A 24,744-nucleotide genomic window follows, 5' to 3' on the forward strand; every position below is an offset into this window, starting at 1 on the left:
GGAAACCTCACTTGTGTACTTATCAACTTTTATAGTTATTTTTGTCCTTTCCTTTTGTTACTTTTTATTGTTGTTGTTTGTCCAAGTGTACGGTGGACTACTTAAAACCAGCAAATAAGTGCTTTTACTTCTCTATCCCCAGTGACCTATTACACTGTTGAACGAGTGAATGAATTCTGGAAGGCCTGAAGCAACTTGGCATATAATCACTCAAAAAGTATGAAAATACATCAGGGGGAAAATGCCGCGTATAATTCGGACTCTCATTTAAGTTTCAATTAGTCAGAAAATTTAAAATTAATTTATGTAATGATAAACTTCAAGATTCCCTTCCAAATGACACTTTATAGGTAATAGAAACTGGGGCATAGGTAAATGTAAAGAAGAAAAGTCCACTTCATCAGGCCACCCACCTGTAGTATCAAATATAGCAAACATTAGAGCATCATAAATTAAAGGACTTTCAACTCTAGATTGGTTTGTACATTGTATGTCCAAAACTAGAATTCTACACAAGTTTCTTTCATATTTCAACTGAATTTCTTCTCTATTTATCTAGCACTTGTTTAAGCATACAGCTTCAAAACCTCAGTTTATCACATCATAGCTAGTGCAACATTGCACATGATAACTCCTTTCCCACCCTACAATCAGAGACATTCAAAAATCACTATCGCAGAGTATCTCACCTTTCAAAAATGGTCCTTTTGACAAAAGCTGAGGATTAGCTTTATTGATATTTGGCAAGAATTGACATTAATCTTTTATAAAGTATTCAGTAGGTTTTAACTCCTCTCGTTTTTTTTTAAATATAATAACTAAAAATAACCTGAGGAATCATTTTTTTCTACCCTATTTCAAAGCACTTCATTATTTACAAGGTCCATTTCAGCTTAAAACATCAGACTAGATGCTTCCATCATAGGACTATGATAGAGTTAGAAATGCATTTGTGGCTCACTGAACTATATTATCTACAACACACAAGATTTAGCCTATATTTAAATTACTGACAGTAAAGTGTTCTATTTTTCTTCATGGTGTTTTCAAGCAGACATCAGATTCTCTTCTCCCTAAAGCAAAAGAATAATATAAATTAATAAAAGATAAATTTATAAAGTATTAAAATTCCATATTAATAAAACCTGTAAAATTTCTAATCATATGAAACTCACAATAAAACCCAATTATATATCTCAAGTAACGATTTAGAAGTGAGTTATAAAAAACAGATTACTGTAAAAAGGAAATATATCAACTAACTTTTATATTGGAGCTCTATTTACTTTTATAAAGGATATCTATTTGTTAATTTAATTCATCATTTGAGTCAAATTCAAAGTTTATGCCTCAGACTGGGTCTCTGTCAAAAAGGATATAAAAAGTCATTTTCTCTTATTATAAATATCAATAATTTTTCTCAAGGATAGCCTCTAGCCTCTCCAAACAAATGATTGGTATCAACACTGGAATAAACAGACACCTGTAGATAGTGACTGGTTTTCTTCTTGTGTGTGGTACTGAAGTTTGAACTCGGAGCCTCACAATTGCTAGATTGCCCCTCTATTACTTGAGGCACACCTCCAGCTCTGATTTTTCATGGCTGTTTTTTAGATAAGTTCTCTTAAGCTTTTCTCCCCAAGTTGGCCTCAAACTTTAGTCTTTCCAATTTCAATCTCCCTGAGTAGCTAAGACTACCAATATGAGCTTCAATCTTCAACATGATGCATACAATAAAACAATACAATAATACATACATACAATAAAAGGATACAATAATTTGTGTCTATGGAACAATAAAGCTTGCTGGTTTAATTTCCTTTGCTATAATAAAAACTCATTCACTCAAGCACCATCAATTCAGAAATCAGAGTCGTATGAAGTAAGCTAACGTTAGCTTTTATGTTCCTGAAGGGAAAAAAGAGTTCAATAGGCAAAACCCAAAGGAAAGCCAGGATCTTGTCCAAATTATCCGACCTTCTAAATCATTTGTGTCTGAATTAGTGATGTGAAATAGTGTTTATACTCTATAGCAGTGACTGGAGTGAACAAGATAGAACAAAAGAGCTTCAAATATTGTGGCCTCATCCATTTTTTTTCATATATATGCAGTGTCATTTAAAGATTATAGTGTGGCATATTGAAGTTATAGCATACAGTCACTGCTCATTTGATGTTTGGCTGCACCTACCTTGTTACATTTTTCTTAGATAATTGTATGTTTATAACTAGATTGGCTCATAACTGCGAGCCTTCAAACTCTGTGAAAAATAATCTGTGGAAAAAACCCATACCTGTAGAACCTTGTGTACTTCGTGCTGAGGACTTCTCAACTGGATACTGCAGAGGTATTACAATGCCTTGATCTGGCTTTTGAAATGCCGAAATGAGATTTTTTATTTTCCGGAAAAATCTTTTATGTACCCCAGGTGCTGTCTGGAAAATAAAAGGTCAAGCAAATTATTTACTTACCTCATAATGCTACCAAAAAAAGGTCTACAAAATGTTCAAGGGATGCTTAGAGAGGTAATATTTGTATAACTTGTTCAAATATTTGGAAACACAAAGGAAAAGGGAAAAACAACACTCCAGAAGAGCTTACTTTGGTTGGCTGAATTTCCCTGCAAGAGGAGCTAATGAGCTGTCATTTCAGTTCTCCCAGAGGTGGCATTAGTTTGTACAAGCTCTCCCTCCTAGGCCTGCCCTTCCTGCCTGCTACCCATCATACATCCTAAACCTCTAAGGGTATACAGGCCATTACCCACAATGAATTCAGCAACAGAAGGATGAAGTTAAACATAGAAAAGGTCCAGATCCTACAGGTCATTAATAAAAAGTCTGAGGAAACACACATACACACACACACACACACACACACACACGCACGCACGCACGCACATAAAAACAACTCACAACTGTTCTTCCCTGACATCCTTTCACAATATAAAATACTATGCCAGAGATATTTTTTAAATGACTGTGATGAAGCACGCGCATGGCTAGTTACTCCTTCAGCTCACAATATGTCCTGCTTCATGATCATTTTTTTTTCCTTGGGAAATGTCCCTATGCTTCCCCAAATGGCTCTTGATGTCAGTACTACAGTGACAAGATTTTTCTCTACGACATGGAAATGAAAGACTCTATAAGGTCACCTTCATTTATTTACTTCTTTGTTTTTAGCTAGATCATTATTTACCAGTAACTATTAAAATGTATTCCTTCCCTGACATCAATTCCCCTGCAGAGATACTGCCTGGAATCAACAATTTCCCACAAAATCTTATGAGCCAAGCTTTAGGCAACCATCTCAAACCTATCATTTACATAAAATAAAAGAGCATTGCTATGAGCAACTGAACAATGACTAGGGTCTTTTTTTTTTTTTACAAAAAAAAAGTTTCAGCTATTCGAGCTACAAGATTTTTTGCAATAAAAACGATTTAGCTTTCAGTATTTATTAAGAAAACATGGTGACTGTCATGTGAACTTCCATCAACTAGACAGTGAGCTACAGCTAGAACCCTGTCCATAGTAACTCTCAGTCATTGCCTACTTTGAGGTAAGTAGGTGTTTCATTGAGAGCACTGCGAACATTCTCTGAGCTCTAAATCTGTATTCACCCATATGCTGACAGTAGAAGTCTCACAGAAGAATACCTCCTATGCCTTTCTGTGGGTACTTTTTGATTTTCAAAGCACTTGTCCCTCTGTTGCCCCAGCTATTTCGTCATAGATAGGCAGTATTGGCTGATTGGACTATTATCATTTGACAGATGTGAAAAAGGAAATTAATCAGCTTGCCTAAGATCACACAGCCATCCAGCAGCAATAGAATTGCTTCTGTATTGGTTTCAAATAAGCATTATACCAAAAATGCTCTCCTGTAGCTGGAGTCACCTACTAAGACTCCTGAAGTTGCAAACATTTTAAGACACAAAAAGCATCATTTCCATGGAAACTTGCATGCAGTTAACACGATTATCCATGCTAACAAGAGAAGAATGCTGGCACTGTATGTATAGAACCAATAAATTTGGGCTGCAGGATTTCCTTAGTAAATGACAGATCAGTGTTTTGCTACAAAATTAGCAATACTAATTGTTCAGTATCAACAGAACTACTGAGAATCAAATACCTACAAAAGCCTAAAGGCTAACCAGGTACCAGTGGCTCAAGCCTGTAATCCACACTACTAAAGAAGGTGAGATTTGGATGATGGAAGTATGAAGCTAAAACAGGCAGAACACAAGACCCCATCTGCAAAGTAATCAGCGAAAGTCAAGGTTGGAAGAATGTTTCCAGTGATAGAGTCACAACCTAGAAGGCTCTGTGTTTAAACTCCAGTACCACCACCAAAAAAGAAAAAAAAAGCTAAAGTCATCAAAATAAGCTGATAATTCATGAATTAATGACAGTTAACCATATGTAGAATTCTCTAACAACTCACCAAAAATTTTAGCCTGAGTCAATTGAGCTAAGTTAACATGCTAGGCAGTAATTTAACCTCAAATTCTATATAAAACTAAAAATATACAATATTTCTATTTTATAGTTAAGTAGATCCAAGATTTAATTTCATCTCATTCTCCAAAACCAATCTCAGACTTATCCAAGATTTCTAACAGTCTTTGCACTAAAAAAAATATAATGCTACTGTCATAGTTTTTGCTGCAATAGTGGGAAACTAAAACATTGCTTCAAAAAGCAGTACAAATATCTATCATTTACCCAAATTTGAAAACACATTTGCCACAAGAATTCTGCCACTGACAGCTCCCAACCTGTCCCTCAAATTAGTTACGGCTCCAATTTGTATATTTCCCATACTGTCATTGCTTAGTTATCCACGGAAATATGTTTTGCATCACAGCTGGTCTTCAAAATGCTCTAGAGGCATTTTTCCCAGTCAGGTGGTAGGAGCTCTGAGAATACACACTAGTTTCATATTCACCTTAGCAAAATATAACTGAGAAGACAAATTTAGTCAACAGGAAAAAATGCAATCTGTATTTCAAAAATTTGAATTGTTTTGCATTCACATCAGTCTTCCACTCTCTTGGTGCAAATAACTAGAATATTATTACATATACAGGGTCACTGGGGGGACATTTTTATTCAATAAGTGCTTTCTTCCTTACCATGATCACAAATATGTAATCATTTGTATATGATGTACTTGAAGTAGAGAAAAGTAAGCTTTAAAACAAGGTTGTTAAATCCTACAAACTAAACATCTTTTCTACAAAAAATATTCTGCCACAACTAAAGGGCATTCTCTAGAGAGGACTATTTCTTGTCGAATCATATACATATATATGTATATATATTATATATGCACATATACGTACATATATATTGCACATAGTTCTTGATCAATTAAGTTTAATTTTGTATTTAACTATTTAATCATGTCTGTGGTGCTACAAAGAAATTTAAAAATTAATAAGGATAAATTGTTTTCATTAGAAATGGCACTGCTTTTCCATTATTTCCTATTATAAAGTTCATTATTCTGATGTAAAGTAAGAATGCATGGTAGTCCCTATCTGTAATTTTAGCACTTAGAAGGCTGAAGTACAATGATTTCAATTTAAATTTGAAACCAGCCTGAGTAACAGTAAGTTTCAGGATAACTGGGTACCCTTTGATTTTATCTCAAAAATCTAAATTAAAATAATAATATGCTTGAAAATATGTTCCACCTTCGTAGATCTAAATATGTACAACCTCACATTTGCACCTTTCAGATCATTGCTGTACTTGTAAAGCATAGAGTTATTTTAAATCTTTGAGTGTAGACTTGAGAGGGTTTTAAATGCATACATTAAGTTACTAATAGAGGTTGAAACTAACATTTATGTTTACACAAGCTAATAATGAAATGTTTTCATTATAAAAGATTGACTTTTTAAGCAGTTAGAAACCAGAGAAAGCACTTCAGGTTGAAATTTTCAGTTGGAGAGACTTCAATGACTAGTAAGGTATGATAGAGCATATAACCCAGGTCCAAAGGATTCGATTTCACTCTTGAAGCACTTCTTGTAATGATATGATGATTTTCAAATGTTTTCAAACCTCAACAATTCTTTGTCCTAAAGAAACCTTACAGTCTTGGTTTATAAGCAAAGGAAAAGCAATCTGCTCAGACTGAAGCCACTTACCTCCTCCTCTCCTGCAAACCCACAGGTAGCCCAAGGTAGAAACTCATCAAAATTTAGCAAACAATAGCTTCAAAACAATACATCTCTACTTCTCTATTCCAACTGCACAAAATCTTTCCAACATCACTCCACTGAGGGTCCTGACTCCCCACACAGCAGCAATTACTTGGGAAATTCCCAATTACTTGGGAAACCCTTCCTTTTTCAAATTCTTGTTGTAAGTAACATAGCACTGAGCTGACTATATGCAATCACATTGTTCAGGAATGTGCCTTTTTGTGCCTGGCCCTGTAGCTAAGAATTGCTTTACATGCATTATCTCATTTACTCCTCTAAGTCCTGTTAGTAAAGGACTGTTTTTAGCTTCATTTTGCAGATGAAGAAATCAGATCACCAAAAAGTAACCTGCCACACTCAATGTATATAGGTGAAAACAGAATCAGGTAACTTGAGGGGATGGGTAGGTTTGGTATAGATGTTATGGGAGACAATGGTGGTACTGATAAAGGTGCTTTTTTACTGATTTTCCAAAAGACTAGAATAACACGTAGAAAAATTTAATGAGGTCTACAAACGTACTGGGGTTAGGGGCATTTTTCTCTTTAGTTGCTGAAATGTTCACATTTTATTTTATTGTTTAGAATTTAAAGAAAGCACATTTGCATCACCTTGGCCTCTTCTTTTTTCAGAAAAATCTAAAATTTCTTTGAAAGTTAATTTCCTTGCCCCATACAAGTGTGAACTGCTTACTCTCTGACCAAAAGTAGATTGCATAATACCTTTCAATAATATTATTTGATAAAAACATTTTATTGTGGGAATGTGGCCTAGTAGTAGAGTGCTTGAAGTACATGAAGCCCTGGGTTCGATTCCTCAGCACCACATATACAGAAAAAGCCATAAGTGGCACTGTGGCTCAAGTGGTAGAGTGCTAGCCTTGAGTAAAAAGAAGCCAGGGACAATGCTCAGGCCCTGAGTTCAAGCCCCAGGACTGGCAAAACAAAAACAAACAAAAAACATTTTATTGAAAAAGATGCATTGTATTCATATATTAAAATATAGGAAGTGGCGCTGTGGATTGACTGGAGGGACAGCACACAGGCCCAGAGTTCAAGCTCCACAACTGACAATAAACAAATAAAATGGAGTATGAAAACACTGTTATACAATACTTAAAGATAATTTTTTAATTAAATGTTTAAAAAAGTAGCCTGCCCCAAATCACAAACATGTTGAAGAGGAGGAGGAAATCAGCGCTGGAAACTGATGAAATTCACAGCAGTGAACAAGGACTTTCACTAATGAGTTTTACATTTCATCTCCTCAAAGATATTATGGACACTTACAAATAGTAATCCTATTTTTAAGATACAATGATACCAGTACTCATAACAGTATCATTCAGCAAATTAAGTCTGATTTAATGATTTAATCTGCTTTTTTACACTTTCCTATAGGAGCTAGAACTTGAACACAATCCATCAATTCTTTATGTTTCCCCAAATTCATACCATCCTACATAATGGTGGCTGGCTAAAACTTGAACCAAAATTCCCTAGGGGTTTCTTAATGATCCTTGAACAACTTTGGAAAGGAACTTGATGGATTTATATATAGGGAACATTTTGTTATTGTGTGATATGATTTTTCTTTTATTAAGCAAATCTAAATTTCAAAGACTTCCCTGATACACACGGAAATAAATATAAACAAAGTAGTTGTACCTCAGCACTCCAAGAGCCTGTTTCTGTCTGGGATACTCTGTATGTATAAATATAACCTTGATACCTGTGAAAAAAATAAATTTCTATTACTGAAAAATTCCAAAACAATGTAGTAAGAACTTGAAATCTGAACTCTAAATTTGAGCTTACTAGTCTATATAAAGGTTACATAAAATAGGATGCACATAGACAGTTCTATTATATTCATAGGAAACAAAGCCATTATTATACCCTAATCACACTTTCAAGTAAATCTTCTTTATCTTTTCAGTTTTCTAAATATGGCAATTAATACCCCCAAAGATTGGTCTAGCTGACAGACTAAACAAAAAGACACTCAGACTTGTTGTAATTAACAATAATCATGAATTATTAAATAGTTTTAACAAACCAAATTCTTATTTTTAAGTACATATAGCATCTTAGGAGTTCTATTGTTTTGTTTCATTTTGTTTTAGGTTATGGGGCTTGAACTTGGGGCCTGGGAGCTGTCCCTGAGCTCTTCAGCTCAAGGCTAGCACTCTAACCACTTTGAGCCACAGCGCCACTTCCAGTTTCCTGGTCATTAATTGGAGATAAGAGTCTCACAGACATTCCTGTCAGGGCTATCTTTGACCTGCAATTCTCAGATCTCAGCCTCCTGAATAGCTAGTATCACAGGCATGAGCCACCAGCACCTGGCTCATATAGCATCTTAGGGCAAAAACATTTCACTGGTATAAGGCACTTACCATTACCCCTTAAAATGATAGTAATATGGATAATATTTATTATAAAAAGCAATATTACAATAACAATATATTATGTAATACAACTCTATTCTTGTCACATAACCATTAGAATATATAGTAATAGAGTGTTACTATGAGTTTATAATATATTTTAATGTAGTGGTAATAGTAATTTGCATTTAAAAGGAGGATTGTACCATGTAATATTATCCAGCCACAAAATGAATGAAATTCTGCTATTTTCAGCAATGTGGATGAGACTACAAAACTTTGTGAATAATGTGAGACTCAGACAAAAACCACACATTCTCACTTACATGTAAAAGCTACAAAATTGACCTCAAGAGGTATAAAGGAAAATAGTGGTTACCAGATACTAGAGTGAGAGGATGGTTAATTGCTACAGGGCCTGGACGAAGGGAAGGATCAAATCCAAATGTCCTATAGAACAGTAGCATAACTATCACTGGCAGAAATTGTATTGTGTCTTTCAAAGTAACTATTGGGCAAGGCTCAAAATGTTCTCAACACAAAGAAATGATAAATGTCTGAGGTGATGGACATGCTAACTACCCTAATCTAATTATTAAACATTATACATATATTTGAAATAGCACATTGCTTTCCAGAAATATGGACATTATTATATGTTGATGAAATTTTTTTTAATTTAATGAAAAAAGCATATTGATAATGTACTTGAAAGCAGTTTTTTAGAGCGAGAATAAGCATTCTCATCATTACTCAGTTTATATGTATTTACCTATATGGATAATTGATTTCTACTCTAGGCTGGGAGTTTTATATGCTGTAATTGTCTGTTGTGTTGCCATGAAATATACCACTTTATGAATCACTTAAACAACAGAAAAGTATGTTTTATAGTTCTAGAAGCTACACGTTCAAAATCAGAGTATGAGCAGGGTTGGTTTCATTCTGAAGCCTCTTCTCTTGGCTTGCAGATAGCCTGGCCTCTTCTTTATTCATGTATCCTTTGTCTTCTTATACAGTCACCAATCTACCAGATTAGAGATCTTAACGAACTCTAGTGGATTTAATTACTTCCTAGAGGTCCTATCTCCAAATACAGGTACAGCAGGGTAAGGGTTTAAGCATATAAATTTTGAGAGAACACAATTGAATCCATTGTACATGCACTAACACCTTTGGGCCCCTCAGAATCCTTTGAGCTTTTCATTGTGGAATTTATTCTGTAGATTTGGAAATTGAGACTTTGATTTTGTTTTGTTTTGTTTTTTTTTTGCCAGTCCTGGGCTTGAACTCAGGGCCTGAGTACTGTCCTTGGCTTCTTTTTGTTCAAGGCTAGCACACTGCCACTTGAGCCACAGCGCCACTTCTGGCTTTTTCTATATATGTGGTGCTGGGGAATCGAACCCAGGGCTTCATGTATGGGAGGCAAGCACTCCTGCCACTAGGCCATATTCCCAGCCCCAGAAACTGAGACTTTGAGAAGTAACCAAACCAGACCAAATGTCAACCAGCAAAAGTGTGACTGTAGCACAACACCTCCTGACCTACACCCTGAAATTGACACTATTTATTTACTATATTTAAGGATGCATGGTCATACTAATTTTCCTAATAAATTTCTAAAACATTTTATTAATGAAAATGTAAAAATTAAATAGAAATGGGTAATATGATATTGTGATATAGATATGTATTGTCTATCTCCTTAAATGCTAATCATTTCCTTGTGTAAAAATCTTTCAAAACTTCTAGCTTTTTAAAATCTGTTATAAATTATTATTATCTACCACCCAACTGTGAAGTAACACACCAGAAAGTCTCACTCCTATTTAAGTATAAATTAATGCCTCTCCTCCTCCATCCCAATCTCACTTCTACTCTCCTTGGACTCTGGTAACCTCACAAATGGTGAATTTTCATTCTTTTTAAGATGAATAGTATGGCACGGTGTGTGTGCACATGTGTGTGCATGTGTGTGTGTATTACATTTGCTTTGTCTACTCATCAGTTTATGGATACTTTCCATCTTGGTTATGATGAATAGCACTGAAATGAACCTGAAAATCCAAATGCCTCTTCAACACATTGATTTTATTTCCTTTATATTAGTACTCACTAGTGGAACTGATGGAAAGTATGGTCATACTGAATTGGTTTTGAGTGTGTATTTTGTGTTGTGTTAGTTTTTTGTTGTTGTTGTTGTTGGTTTTTTTTGGCCAGTCCTGGGGCTTGGACTCAGGGCCTGAGCACTGTCCCTGGCTTCTTCTTGCTCAAGGCTAGCACTCTGCCACTTGAGCCACAGCGCCACTTCTGGCCATTTTCTGTATATGTGGTGCTGGGGAATTGAACCCAGGGCCTCCTGTATACGAGGCAAGCACTCTTGCCACTAGGCAAGGTTTTTTTTTGAGAACTTTAATATTGCTTTCCATCCAGGTCAGAAGTTACATTCTCACCAGTGGTATGCAAGAGCTCTTTTTACTCTGCATCTTTGCCCACACTTATAATTTTAGGTCCTTTTGATAATACTCATTCTTACTAGCGTGAGGTGATAGCTTATGTGTTTTTTATTTGCATTTCCTTGATGATTAGCAATACTACTTTTTCACTATTTACTTAAACTCTTACTTTTTAGAAAAGTAAACTTTATAATTTATTTCAAATTTTAAATTTGAATATAAATCACTATGATTTTATATTTATTTTTTACTTCTATTGATAAGTTTAATTTTTTCATTCTTGTATTAAGAATTATACATATTAACAGGGTATGACATGGCATTTAAATACATGTATATAATTTATAATATTCACGTATGATTTTATATTTGATACATTTTGCAGTTGCTGCTCTTGAGCATAAATTTGGATTCATACAGATCTTTGGTTAAGTCATACAAAACTCTGTTTAAAATCAGTGTGTTTACACTTAAAAAAACAAAGATGATGCTAAAGAATTACAAATACGGCATGTATACTTAAGTCATTGGTCATATTTCACTTAATTCCCTTTAGAATTAAGTTTTTGAATGTGTGGATTAAATTACCATACCTTCAATCTGTATGCATTAGTGTTTATTATATAAAGAATAAAAAAACTTTAAGTAGTGTAATCAGGTACACTTGGTGACACTGAAAAAAAGGTCAGTTTAACTACTGACATGATCACTGGAAATGTTTCATTATGTTAGAAACATTTGCAGACTATTTAGATTGTATGGAAACTAGCTTGTTATATGACTGTATCTAAAATGATGAATAAATAGAAATACATTGCATTATACTGTTAAAATCTTGATTTTGAAGCAATTGAAATGTACTTACAACCCCTGATTTATGTTAAACACTCTACAGGGAACAAGGCAAAAGATTTGATTTCCATTTTTCACCATGGGAACATCCAGCAGGCTAAAGAGACTTTCTAAAAACCACATAGCAAAATGGAGATGGACAAAGCAAAATAGCACAGGTCCTTAGTTCCACTTTCCTAAGGAGAAGTGACTAATGGAAATAATTCAGTAGCATTAAGGGTGATGTAGAGCCCCATTTAAAAATCTCAGTGATGATAGAAGCAAAATGTTAGTAACCCATCTCCCACATTCATGGTCTCTAAAAATCATACATTGAATCTCTCCTTACCATCATTCTTTCTTACTTAGTCAAAATAAATGAGACTGTTTTGATAATTGTTTCCTAACGAATCTGATCTTATCTCAGTTTCAGTTAAGCAGCAGGAACCTGACTACCACTTCAAAAGTTCTTACCTCCCTCAGTCTCCGAACAACCTGGTTTCAATGACATATAAAATTTCTCATAATTAATGCATGCAATGTTATAAAATTTCCCTTTGTACCAACCCCTTGCATTTCTGAAAAAAAAAAAAAAACAAAATATTTTCATCAGTCAAATAAGTGAGCAGTTTTAAGTAGCCAAAGTAAATAACTAAGAACCCCCTGCTCCAACCACCCCTGGTTACAATTTGTCACGGATAGAAAAGATCTAAAATGTCACAACTCAAATTGTGTTCCTAGTGTATCCACATTGTCATTAGCTAGGAGCTTGTGAGAATTGTAGGATCTCCTGTTTCACCTCAGACCTACTGAATCAAAATGACATTTTAAGGAGATTTTCAGGTGACTCGTGTAAACATGAAAGTTACCAAAAGGACTGATTAAAATGGAGGCACAGAGTTCCACACTCACTGGGAATATTGATGGCAAAATCTCTTGACACCAAGCTGGTTTATTTCAGCCATCAAAGGCATTTCTGTACAACCTTCCCAGTAGACTGTCAGGCTATGGCTTAAAAATGAAATTTTAGATTGAGGCACCATTCTACAACTACTTAAAGATAATGCTTAAAAGACAATAGCAAACAAATGCATTTTTATTTTAACATAAGCTGGACCTCCAGCTTATGTTGAAATAAATTCAATTGTTTCAGCCTTTATAGAAAAGTTTCTGAACCATTTCTCCTTTCTCCTCCCACCAAATATTTCATTTTATTTTTCATAACTTGAATTATGAAACACTAATTTCATATTATAAAAGTAATAAAAAATATTGAATATCCTATTTCCAACTACCCATACCCTCTGTCTCTAGAAAAATTACTATTGTGGGAAATAAAATATTATTATATTTTGACCAAATAACCTTGCTTATCTTCATACACTCTAAGGAAACATGTCAAAAGCAAAAAGGAATTTCACATCAAATTTTATAGTAGTTTTATTCTAATGGTGGAAATGGAAATTACCTAAGTATGCAGAAATAAGGAATGATTACTCAAAATAAGGTAATCATTTTTATACATGACCCCAAATGCAGAAGTGACAAAAGTGAAAATAGGTAAATGGGGTTTCATCAATACCAAAAGCTTCCTTACAGTCAGAGAATATTTACCATTATTAGACTACCTACTGAATGAGAGAAAACATTTGCAAACCACATATCTGGTAAGGGATACATGTCCAAAAATACATAAGGAACTCATAAAACTCAGCAAAAAGGACATAACCCCATTAAAAATCTTATCTGAGTATATTGGAAACCGTGTATACTGGTATTGGAAGTAGGAAATTGAAAGGGAATACCAAATTTGAGAGACACAGGGTAAAAAAAGACAAAGAACTACAAAAGCAATACTTGCAAAACTGTTTGGTGTAAGTGAACTGAACACCTGGGCGGGGGGGAGCGGGGAGGGAAAGGGTGAGGAGGGAAAGGGTGAGGAGGGAGGGGGGTATGAGGGACAAGGTAATAAACTGTACAAGAAATGTATCCAGTGCCTAATGTATGAAACTGTAACCTTTCTGTACATCAGTTTGATAATAAAAATTTGAAAAAAAATAAATAAATAAAAAAGAAATAGCAAGTTAAAAAAAAAACAAAAACCACAAAGGAAGCCAGGGGCTCATGTCTATAATCCTAGCTACTCAGGAGGCTGATCTGAGGCCAGCCTGGGCAGGAAAGTCCCTGAGACTTATCTCCAATTTACCACCAAAAAGCCAGACATGGAAGTACCGATCAAGTGGTAGAGCACCAGCCTTGAACATAAAAGCTCAGGGACAGTGCCCAGGACCCGAGTTCACACCCAAGGATCAGAAAAAAAAATAGCCCCCCAAATTGATTTAGAAGAGAGTTTGTGACTCAAGTGTTATGAGCACCTGTCCAGTAAATGTCAAGCCCTGGGTTCAATCATGTAACACCACTTTCATCCCCAATCAACTCTTTAAAGTACTATCTCCTAATATGACCACTCTGAGGGTTAGGAATCCAAAGTTCTGATAAAGACTTCCCTGGCTAAGCTGGCTTCAAACAGGAATCCTCAGATCTCAGCCGACTGAGCAGCTAGAATTACAGGCAAAAGCCAACAGCACATGACATTTTTTTTCCTACCCCAACATTTATTTCTCCATAGAGGAACAAAAAGGTAAGATATGAATTCGATATTTATTACTTTAAATGGCTAGAAATGTCAATAGTCTTGTAAAATCCAGGATATGTTTCTGAAGATTCAATCGTGAAATGTAGACATAGGCAGGCAGTTGAGAATAAATAAAAAGAAATGGAGGTGCCGGGAATCGAACCCAGGACCTCGTATGTGCAAAGTACGCGCTCTACCACTGAGCTACACCCCCACACAGAAAGCATTTCCTCTCTACCTCCAATTAACCATACAAAACCGGAAGTGGGGCTACAGGCCAGAAGTGGGCCTATAGGCCAGAAGTGGGCCTATAGGCCGACTGCCCCAAGGCTGCCGCCCATAAGATTAGCCACACAACAGGCTTAGATCGGAGGTGGTAGTTTCGAGGCCTGCCCCGGCAAGAAAGCCCGTAAGAATCTTATCTCCAATTAACCACTAAAAAAACAGCGTCTGGGAGACTTTTTCCCCCAGTCCTGGGGCTTGAACTCAGAGCCTGCGCACCGCGTCCCTGAGCTCCTTTTGCTCCAGGCTCGTGCTGCTGCCACTGTCACTTTTCCTGGGATTTGATTGAAGTCTCACAGACTTTCCTCCCCAGACTGGCTTTGAACCACAGTCCTCAGATCTCAGCCTCCTGCGCAGCTAGAATTACAGGCATACACCATTGGCACCTGGACAAAAGCATTTTTAAAGAAGAAAGAAAACTGCAATTTGGAGCTTTACAAATCACACATAAGAAAAAACATAATTTGTTAAAAATTGTTACATATCTTTTAGGATTATATTTCCTCTGGCTCTTATTAAAATGCTTTTGTGGACTTCATGAGTCTGGAATTTTAAATTTCTCATAAAAAAATAAAAGAAAATGAGTAATTGGTACAAAAAAGAAGAGTAGTCCAAATTGCTGCCATTATTTTAATAACCAATATTTTTCATTTTAATGTCTAAAAGGTAAGTATTTATCTACTTTTTGTTGATATTGAAATTTGTCTTTATTTCATCAAAAGCTGTCCCTAAGCCTTTTTTTCAAAAGTGTTCAAATTACAAATATACAAGAAAAAAGCCACCCAACCTATTATTTTCTCTTTTTTTTTTTTTGCCAGTCCTGGGGCTTGAACTCAGGGCTTGAGCACTGTCCCTGGCTTCTTTTTGCTCAAGGATAACACTCTGCCACTTGAGCCATAGAGCTTCTTCTGGCCTTTTCTATATATGTGGTGCTGAGGAATTGAACCCAGGGCTTCATGTATATGAGGCAAGCACTCTACTGTTAGGCCATATTCCCAACCCCCTTATTATTTTCTTAATGGGTCAGTGTCGAGGACAGATCTTTGTTTCAAACTAACAAAACCACATCAATTCCTTCATTATACCACTTCAAGGACTACTCAAAAGAAAATGTTTAGCTATACCTGACTTCTTCGTGACACTGAAGATAAAACAAGACCTCTATGTTTACATGGCATAAATGCTTTGTACAAAACCAAGACATAATTACATGGCTGATTTTAAATAAATATTCTATGTCCAGAGAAAAAATGTCTTATGAAAAACCGTCACCATTGATTCAAAATATTTCTGAAGTTCCTGTGACCCAAACTTTAATCTTTCAGGGTAAATTTCAGTTTTCAGAATAACCAAAAGTCATTCTGTTATAAGAAGAGCAGTAAAACTACATGATACTAGTTTTGATGCATCATGAAAATAAGCAAATTTGTTCCTAAACTTGTATAAACATTTTATTCATGTACATTCATTATTGTCTTCTTTTTTTTTTGCAGAGCTAAAGACTGAACTTAGGGCCTTGGACTTGCCAGGCAAGTGCTCTTCCACTGAGCTAAATCTCCACCCCCTGACTATCTAATTTTGTACTGTATCTTGTATAGGTTTTTATTTATGTTAACAAACACATATTAAATATGAACTCATAGAATAATTCTTATGATTATTATTATTACCATTGTGTGTTTTTAAATTTTTCTTCAAACAACTACAAGAGATATCAATTCAACATGTCAATTTATGTGTACAACACATATTAATCTGGGTCAGTGACCATTGCCTATTTTATAGATAAAAAAATCTGAAGCACATGAAGTTTGAGTAACTTGCCCATAGTAGAATAGCTAGATTAGGATGGGAATTGGATACATGTTCAGATGGTCTGGCTGGAAGCTTTGAGTTACCCCAGATTCTTTTAGAAGGAATAAATTAACCGATTGATCCTAAAGGCAGTTGGACTAACTGTCCACTGAAGGAGAGGATAAGGAAGTGAGCTGAAAAGGAAAAGCCAGGTAAGGATAACCTGGAAGGAGAAGGCCTCCTCAAGGCCAGGCTCAATCTTTGCTAAAAACTAAATTACATCTTCAAAGTAATCTTGCAACTTCAATTTCACATTGTCAGCCAGAGTCAGAACTTAGTTTATTTGCCTGAGAATTTTTCATTTGACAGTTTATGTGTGGTAAATTTAATCTTAGGCTGGATTTCAGGGTCACTCTACCTACCACTAACAATTTGTATCCAGAAAATCTGAAATCACTTTGGTGACTTATCATGAAGACATGTCAACAATACTCCTACCAAATGGAATTTTAGAATTATATCAGGCACTGGTGGCTCATGCCTGTAATCCTAGTAACTCAAGAGACTGAAATCTGAGGATTGAGATTTGAAGCCAGCACCAGCAGGAAACACACACACACAAAAACTCCAGAAGTGGTAGAGCACTATTCTTGAGCACAAAAGCTCAAGGACAGCACCCAAACACTGAGTTCAAGCCCAAAGACTGGCACCAAAAAATAAAAAGAGCAAAATTAAGTTTTAATTTCATGCTAAATAAAGCTTGAATATGAAGTTTTTGAAGTTATTTTCGACACTGTTCCCCTCTATGACAAATGATAAGTTGGAATTTTATTTTGTACTGCTCCTCCTCCATTTCTTTAGTACAGTTGTTTGACAGGCACTTTATTTCCAGTAATTCCTTTAAATCTTAAAGGGTAAAAAGATAATTATGCTTTTTATCTGAGGACATATATGTCAAATGACTTCATTATGTGTCCTTGAGGCAAAAGAATTTTAATAGCATTTGTTCTTACCACCCGTCCATTAGATAAGTAACAGTCAGATATGTACAGAAGGATGTTAACTTCAGAAATAAGCTAATTATTAGAAACTAATTCTTGAAATATTTTAAATTAGTTTTCCTATTCTCACCATCAATCAATCCCACTGAATAATTAGGACTTTCCGAATGGCTGTTTACATGGAGGTTGAGAATGGAGAAAAAGTAAGGACATATATGTACCTCAGTGATAAGAAACCAGAGACTAAAGACAACAAATTTGAAAATATATTTGCCTTAATAAGAGTACTGTGTATACCAGAGGAATACCAGTACATAAATCAGAGTTTTTCTATTTAGCAGAAAATATAATGGAAACAGATTCCTTTATGATAAAAATATGACACGCCCTTTCATCTACACAATAAATATAGATAAGCATTCAAGACCTACAGAAAGTAAACAAAATATCTATTGATAATTATGAATGAAAAGTTATAACAAGAGACATGTATTTGGAAGGAAAGAGTAAATTCTTTTAAGACAATTTCTCCTTAATTTATTAATGAATGTAATGCAATCCCAGCAAAATTTATTAATTTAACAAAATTATTTTAGATTTCACCTCAAAGAACCAATAAAAATAGAAAATAACTTTTAAATAAACATTATTATATTATAATGCTACCTGTATAAGGATAAATAGATCCGTTGGGACAAAAGATATAGCTCAGAAAGAATAACTGTTAAGCACATATAATATTATTTTACTATATGGTCTAACAAGCCAATGCACAATGGAAGTTCTTGTTAATGAATTGCACTGTAACAATTGCTGGGTATAGGGAAAGCCAGATCAGATCCTTTATCTGCATAACAATCAAATTCCAAATGGAATTAAAGGGTTAAATGTAAATGACCAAAACAAAGTTGTTACGAATCTGAAATGAAGTTTTACAATATCTCTGAAGGAGAAAAGACTTCCTAAACTGAGAGATAAAGAAATCAAAAACAAAGAAAATGAGTGACAAATTTGGCTACTAAAATGTTCACTTTCTTGTGGTGTAAGGGCTGGAACATAGGAACTTGTGGGTACTAGACAAGTGCTTTTCCACTGAACTACATCCCCAGATGTAAAAAAGTTAAAAAACCTTGTGTGTCAAAAAAAAAAGTAATAGCACACAGGTCCCAGTGGCTTACACTTCTATTCCTAGCTATTTGGGAGGCTGAGGTTCAGAAGATTGCACTTCAAAGCCAGTCCAGGCAGAAAAAAGGACTTCATCTCTAAAAGAAAAAACAAGGCTAGAGGTATGGCTCAAGTCGTAAACTACCAGCCATGAGCAAAAGAGCCAAGCAAAAGAGGCAGGCCTTGAGTTCAAGCTCTAGTACTACCACCCCAAAAAAGACAAAGGAATACAGGAGATGAAAGGTTCGTATACAAAAAGATTATAATGCATTAAAAAAACAGTAAAATATAAATTGTTAAGTGAGAAAGTACACACATAGCCAAACACAATGAGCCAATTCATTTCATAAGTTAAGAAGTAGAACCGTTTAATAATCATGCAAAATGGCAATTGCTAATCAAAGGAATCTAAAATGTGAAAAATACATAATTGTAAAGACAAAATAAGTAATATGACACCAAATTTGAAGTAGAATTATTTTTAACAAGATTACCAGATTTTAGGGAAAGTGCCTATCTGATAAAAATATAAATCGGAATAACCATTTTGGAGCTTAATGTAATAATCATATATGTATAATGAATCCTAAACTGTATTTTTCAACCTAGAAATTACATAAGGAAATAGTCACGGAAGCAAGAAAATATTAATACTCTGAAATATAACTACGGTAGAATTAATAATCTTAAAACGGAATGGTATGAACATCAAAAAGATTATATATCATTATATATTATGTTGTATATGTATTATATACGTCAAAATATATATTCAATAACTATTTGAACTATCACACAGCCTTTAAACTGCCTTAAAATTATCGTATTTGTGTTGGTGCTGGTCCTAGGGTTTGAATTATGTGCCTGGGCACTGTTCTTGAGCTATTTTGCTCAAGGTCAGTGCTCTGCCACTTGAGCCACACCTCCACTCCCAGCTTGTTGGTGGTTAATTAAAGATAGGAGTTTCATGGATTTTTCTGCCCAGGCTGACTCTGAACCACAATCCTCAGATCTCAACCCTCCTGAGAAGCTAGGATTACAAGCATGAATTATGGGCACCTGGCCTTAAAATTATTTTTTAAGAATATTATGTATGAGGATTTTTTCATACTAAATGGGTAATACCGCAAAATATATGATGAAAGCATATACACACTAACAATAAATGCAAGAAATTCACTAAAAACAGTAGTTTTCTTTAGGTTGTAAAATTATAGATGATTTCTCCTTTGGTTCCATTCTCTGTGTTTTTCCAATTTTTCTATCACGAATAAGTATAATGAATTATTTTTAATAGGCTTATACAAAAAATCTAGATTTAGAGAAAATAATTGAAAGAAAAACTTCTCACTTTTTTTTTTTTTTTTTTTTGGCCAGTCCTGGGCCTTGGACTCAGGGCCTGAGCACTGTCCCTGGCTTCTTCCCGCTCAAGGCTAGCACTCTGCCACTTGAGCCACAGCGCCGCTTCTGGCCGTTTTCTGTATATGTGGTGCTGGGGAATCGAACCTAGGGCCTCGTGTATATGAGGCAGGCACTCTTGCCACTAGGCCATATCCCCAGCCCAAAACTTCTCACTTTAAATGAAGGTAAACAAGTATATAAATGAAAAGCTTCCATTTTACTTTATGAGATTCTACTTTCTAAAACTGAATAGACGAAAGGGCTATATCTGAAAACCATGACTGAGACGTTTAGAACTGAACAAAGGGACAAGCCAGGTTTGGAAGTACAACGTAAAGTATAGTCTGAAAGACCTATGACATATGTTATCTCTACAGTAAAATCACAAAAACTAAAGCTCACCCACAAAAGAATAAGAAACCATCGAGTCAACTCTGCAATCAATGAACATTTGTTATACCTCATTGTCCATGCACATACAACATCATTTACATTCTGTCTAGTGTATATCACAAGCATCAGTGTTTTGCTTTTCAAACGAATTACATAGATTATTCCAAAACAATTTTCTGTAGTTATAGTGTAGTACCAATAAGAGGTAACAAAATGCTTATGTGTATCTAAAGGGACACTTAGCTCTAAAAGGTGAAGAAATAGAAGGCCATGTGTCCTTGTGACTTCCCTCTGCAACAGTCTGGCTATCACATTAAAGTCTTTGAAGCTCTAGGGTACCTTTCAAAAGACAGGAAGGGAACTCCCAACTTGCCTACTATTTTGTGCTACTTCCTGAGGACCTGTCCATAGAGAAGGAAAGCCACTTTGGGTAGCAACTTGAACGTTTGAGAATTTCACACTTACTGTGTGAATTGAATGTACATTTGAAAGTAGAGACCATAAGTGCTTCAGGAATGTGGGGGGGACCAGTGAGGCTGAAGCCTTAAGTCTATCTGTCACACAGTGTCTGCTCTTCTCTCTCCCCTATTCACTCTTCTTGTGAACCTTCACATTTACCTCAAGGTCAAAGACTGCTTTCCCCAGCTTTGTTAGCGTTCCTAAAGCAGCTCCTTTCATTCAGTCTTCTTTTAAAAAATTATATAGATAGATATATATGCATATGTATAATATATTATGTATATGTACATAATATATACTATACATGCTACATACTACATAATATTATATAGTATATATATATTTAATTGCAATGCATTTTTATCAATGCCACTTCTTCTAGAATTTTCTCCTATCCCTTTCAACCCAATCCTTCCCTCAATTTTCCTAGTTTCATAGGATATGCATTGAATATTATGAAGCCTCAGAATCCCAGTTGGCTTTCCTTGCTCTTTTGGGTTTCATTTGGGAAAACAATCAACCATATAAGCAAAATGAAAGATCCAGACTGGGGCTGGAGATGTATGTAGAGCACCTGAGACCCTGGGCTCCACTTCCAGGCATATACTTACACATACACATAGAAATTAAGTCCAAGAAATTCAATGGCTTCCACTTATTTTCTTTCAAGTTTTTGTGATAAAATTATTTCACATGAGCTTAGAACTACCACAAACAAGACAACTTTTATTTTGGTGACACTCCTGGGGTTTGTACTCAGGACCTGAGCTACTCAATAGCTCAGAGATATGCCTGAGCTTTTGTCCTCAATGTTAGCACTGTACTACTTAAGCCACAGCTGCAATTCTGTTTTTTAGGTGGTTAATTGGAGATAAGAGTCTCACAGCCTTTCCTTCCCAGGGTAGCTTTGAACAGCAATCCTTAGATCTCAGCCTTCTGAGTAGCTAAGATTACAGGCATGAGCCACTGGTGCCCAATTCAAGAAATATAAAATGAAAATCCTCTAACACTAGTGTCAGTATATTCTTCCTTCTTTCATCCAGAAAGAATCATCAAGTATTGAACTCACTACCCAAAATCTTCCTTTGTTTTGTTTCTGTCTAGAATTTAATGGGCAGGATTGGGTATTTTTATCCTTCTGACAATGCTCTAACTGGATCCACCTTCAGAAATGTCTCAACAAGTACTAAAATATATCCTCTGAAAAGATAAAAAATGTAATAATAGTGCCAATAGCTTAGAGCATGCACTGTGTCTGGTCCAATGCTCACCTTCTTACATACATCATAGCATTTCATCCTCATGACATAGGTTCTAAAATGATGCCCATTTGATAAATAACAATATTAAGGAACTCCAAGATTCATGTGCTGGTATCACACACATGACATCTATTTCTACAAAAGTAAGCCTCAGATCTGCCTGCCTCTGGAGGTCTGGAGCGAAGATGCAGGAACATCTTATTCAAAACTGCATAAGCAAAGGGCAAGACTGAATCATAACAAGGGTGTTCTCCCGCCATGCTCTTTACAAATCTTGTCATTTCTGGCTTTTATTGAAAAGGATCATACTTCTGAAACTGCTTACACAACTCCAGCAATGGAAACCAACTCAGCAGATCCAGAAAGGCAGCTTTACACACGCACACACACACACACACACACACACACACACACACACACACACACACACACACACACACACCTCAGCATCCTGATCTAACTGGTATTATATTCTTAAAGTAATGGGCTCCATTTCTTACTTTGCCTCTTCCGCTGAATTTACTGCTCTCTTCCTTTGGGATAGAATGTCCAAATCTGCTTTTAGAATGCTGAGGAGAGACCTTCCTTTCTCTAAAGAGCTGATGATATCAAATCACACCATCCCAGGACTCTCCGCACGGTCTCTACCAGAGATCAAAAGTTATCCAGAGTCGTGATCATTCTCAGAGTGAAGGAAAATTCCAGGCCACATTTTCACACTCAGAAGGGCATTCCACACAGTCCACAAAAGCCGCCTTCAAGCCCTTTAGGAGAGAGCAGGAACCCCAAGGAATGAAATCACTAGTGATGACCTAGCCCAATACATGATCACTACAGCCTCAGCACAATCTAAGAAAGTCCTAGGGCCATGGGTGTGAAGAGGAAGAGGCCTTCATGAGCTCCTGCCACCTGTGCCTCCTCCTGCCTTGGCTAAAAGCTTCCTACATATACTGCCCCCACCCTTGCAGCCCCAGGCCACATATGTAGCCAGGCTACCACCCCAATGTACTCACAGCACACACAAGCAGTATACTCCTGGAACACTCTCGCTGTCTCTCAACAAATAACTGCCATCAAGTCCCCTGGCAAGCAGTAGCTTCTCCCCAGTCTCCCTGCTGATTTTGCCATGATACACAGTCACTGCCTCCATGGCTGGATGGATTCAAGAGGGCCGATGAAGGAGACAGTAAAAAGGAAGTGCCACTGCTGCTGCTGCTGCTGCTGCTGCTAAACACAAATCAGCCACCTGACTACCAATTCAGCCAGATGTGTGTGTGTGTGTGTGTGTGTGTGTGTGTGAGAGAGAGAGAGAGAGAGAGAGAGAGAGAGAGAGAGAGAGAGAGAGAGAGCCCAAAGAACAGGATGTTGTCTACTTGTCTTCTCACATTTCAATTAAAACCAACTCAGCAATTTAGCAACTAATGTCCCATAAAAACTGCCAGGGCATTTCATCATCTGCTCAATTGCCAGTACAGGGTTCAAGTGGAAAGGACAAAAACCTTGGAAGAATCTCAGATTTGAGTTCTACTGGTAATGCAAACCGATTTTGTTAGTCTTTGATCACTCTTCTGTCCTCCCCTCCTGCCCCCCAACCTCACCTCTGCCACCCTTAGAGCCACCAAGGATGGCTAAACTTGTTTCCAAAGGAGTTGATATAGACAAATGTACGTGTCACCCCATAGGACAAAATGAAACTGATGTAGAAAGACCAAAAGCTCAAAGACCACTAAAATTATTAACATGCAGAACTCCACTTCTGGGTGTTTTGGGATTTTTGCAGACTTGGGGTTTGAACTCAGGGCCTTGTCACAGACTCTGAGCTTTTTTGCACAAGGCTAGTGCTCTATCACTTGAGCAACAGCTCCACTTCCAGCTTTTCCATTGTTAATTGGACATAAGAGTTTCATCGAATTTTCTGTCTTGGTTGCATTCAAACAACAATCCTAAAATTTTGACCTCCTGAATAGAATTACAAGCATGAGCCACCGATGCCTATCCCCAAATACTGCTTTTTCCCCCTACCACCTTATCCAAGATCCCAAAGTACTGGGTGAAGTACAAAACTCCCAATGTTGTATCCAAAGATGTCCCAGATTTATCTGATAAGTTCTAGATGAGAGAAAGGATTATGTGAAGTTGGTGTTTTGTCTTTATGAGGATTTGTATGTGTTCTCTGATATACAGGGCTTGATTTTTAACACGATGTTCATAAAAATCTCTTTTAAGTCATTGTGCAAGTATTGATCATTGTAATGTACCTTTTTGCCAGGACCAGAACTTGAACTTGGGGTCTAATATTTTAGACACAAGTTGGTGCTCTATTACCTGAGCATCTGGCCCCATGCTATGTACATTTTATTCTTGGTTCTGGAGAATGATTTTTGATAATTGATTTTTTACAAACTTTCATTAATTTAGCAAAAAAAGTTCAACATTTCCTTCTCTGAAGTAGTGTTG

The 24,744-nt window shown here is 36.0% G+C and overlaps 1 protein-coding gene and 1 non-coding gene across 2 annotated transcripts; both read right to left on the reverse strand.

The window, feature by feature from the left end:
- On the reverse strand, positions 1-23,488 carry Sh2d1a (SH2 domain containing 1A). Its single transcript, XM_048336135.1, has 4 exons — positions 23,301-23,488; positions 7,888-7,951; positions 2,295-2,436; positions 1-1,073 (listed from the first exon to the last, which is right to left on the reverse strand). Exons 1-4 carry the CDS (start codon positions 23,435-23,437, stop codon positions 1,036-1,038), a joined length of 381 nt encoding a protein of 126 aa, XP_048192092.1. The 5' UTR covers positions 23,438-23,488; the 3' UTR covers positions 1-1,035.
- Trnaa-ugc lies at positions 14,674-14,745 on the reverse strand. Its single transcript has one exon. It is a non-coding gene; the product is annotated as a tRNA-Ala (tRNA).
- Positions 23,489-24,744: the final 1,256 nt, after the last annotated feature.

Source organism: Perognathus longimembris, chromosome 28 (genome assembly GCF_023159225.1).
Source record: "Perognathus longimembris pacificus isolate PPM17 chromosome 28, ASM2315922v1, whole genome shotgun sequence".
In the NCBI taxonomy this organism is placed as follows: Eukaryota; Metazoa; Chordata; class Mammalia; order Rodentia; family Heteromyidae; genus Perognathus; species Perognathus longimembris.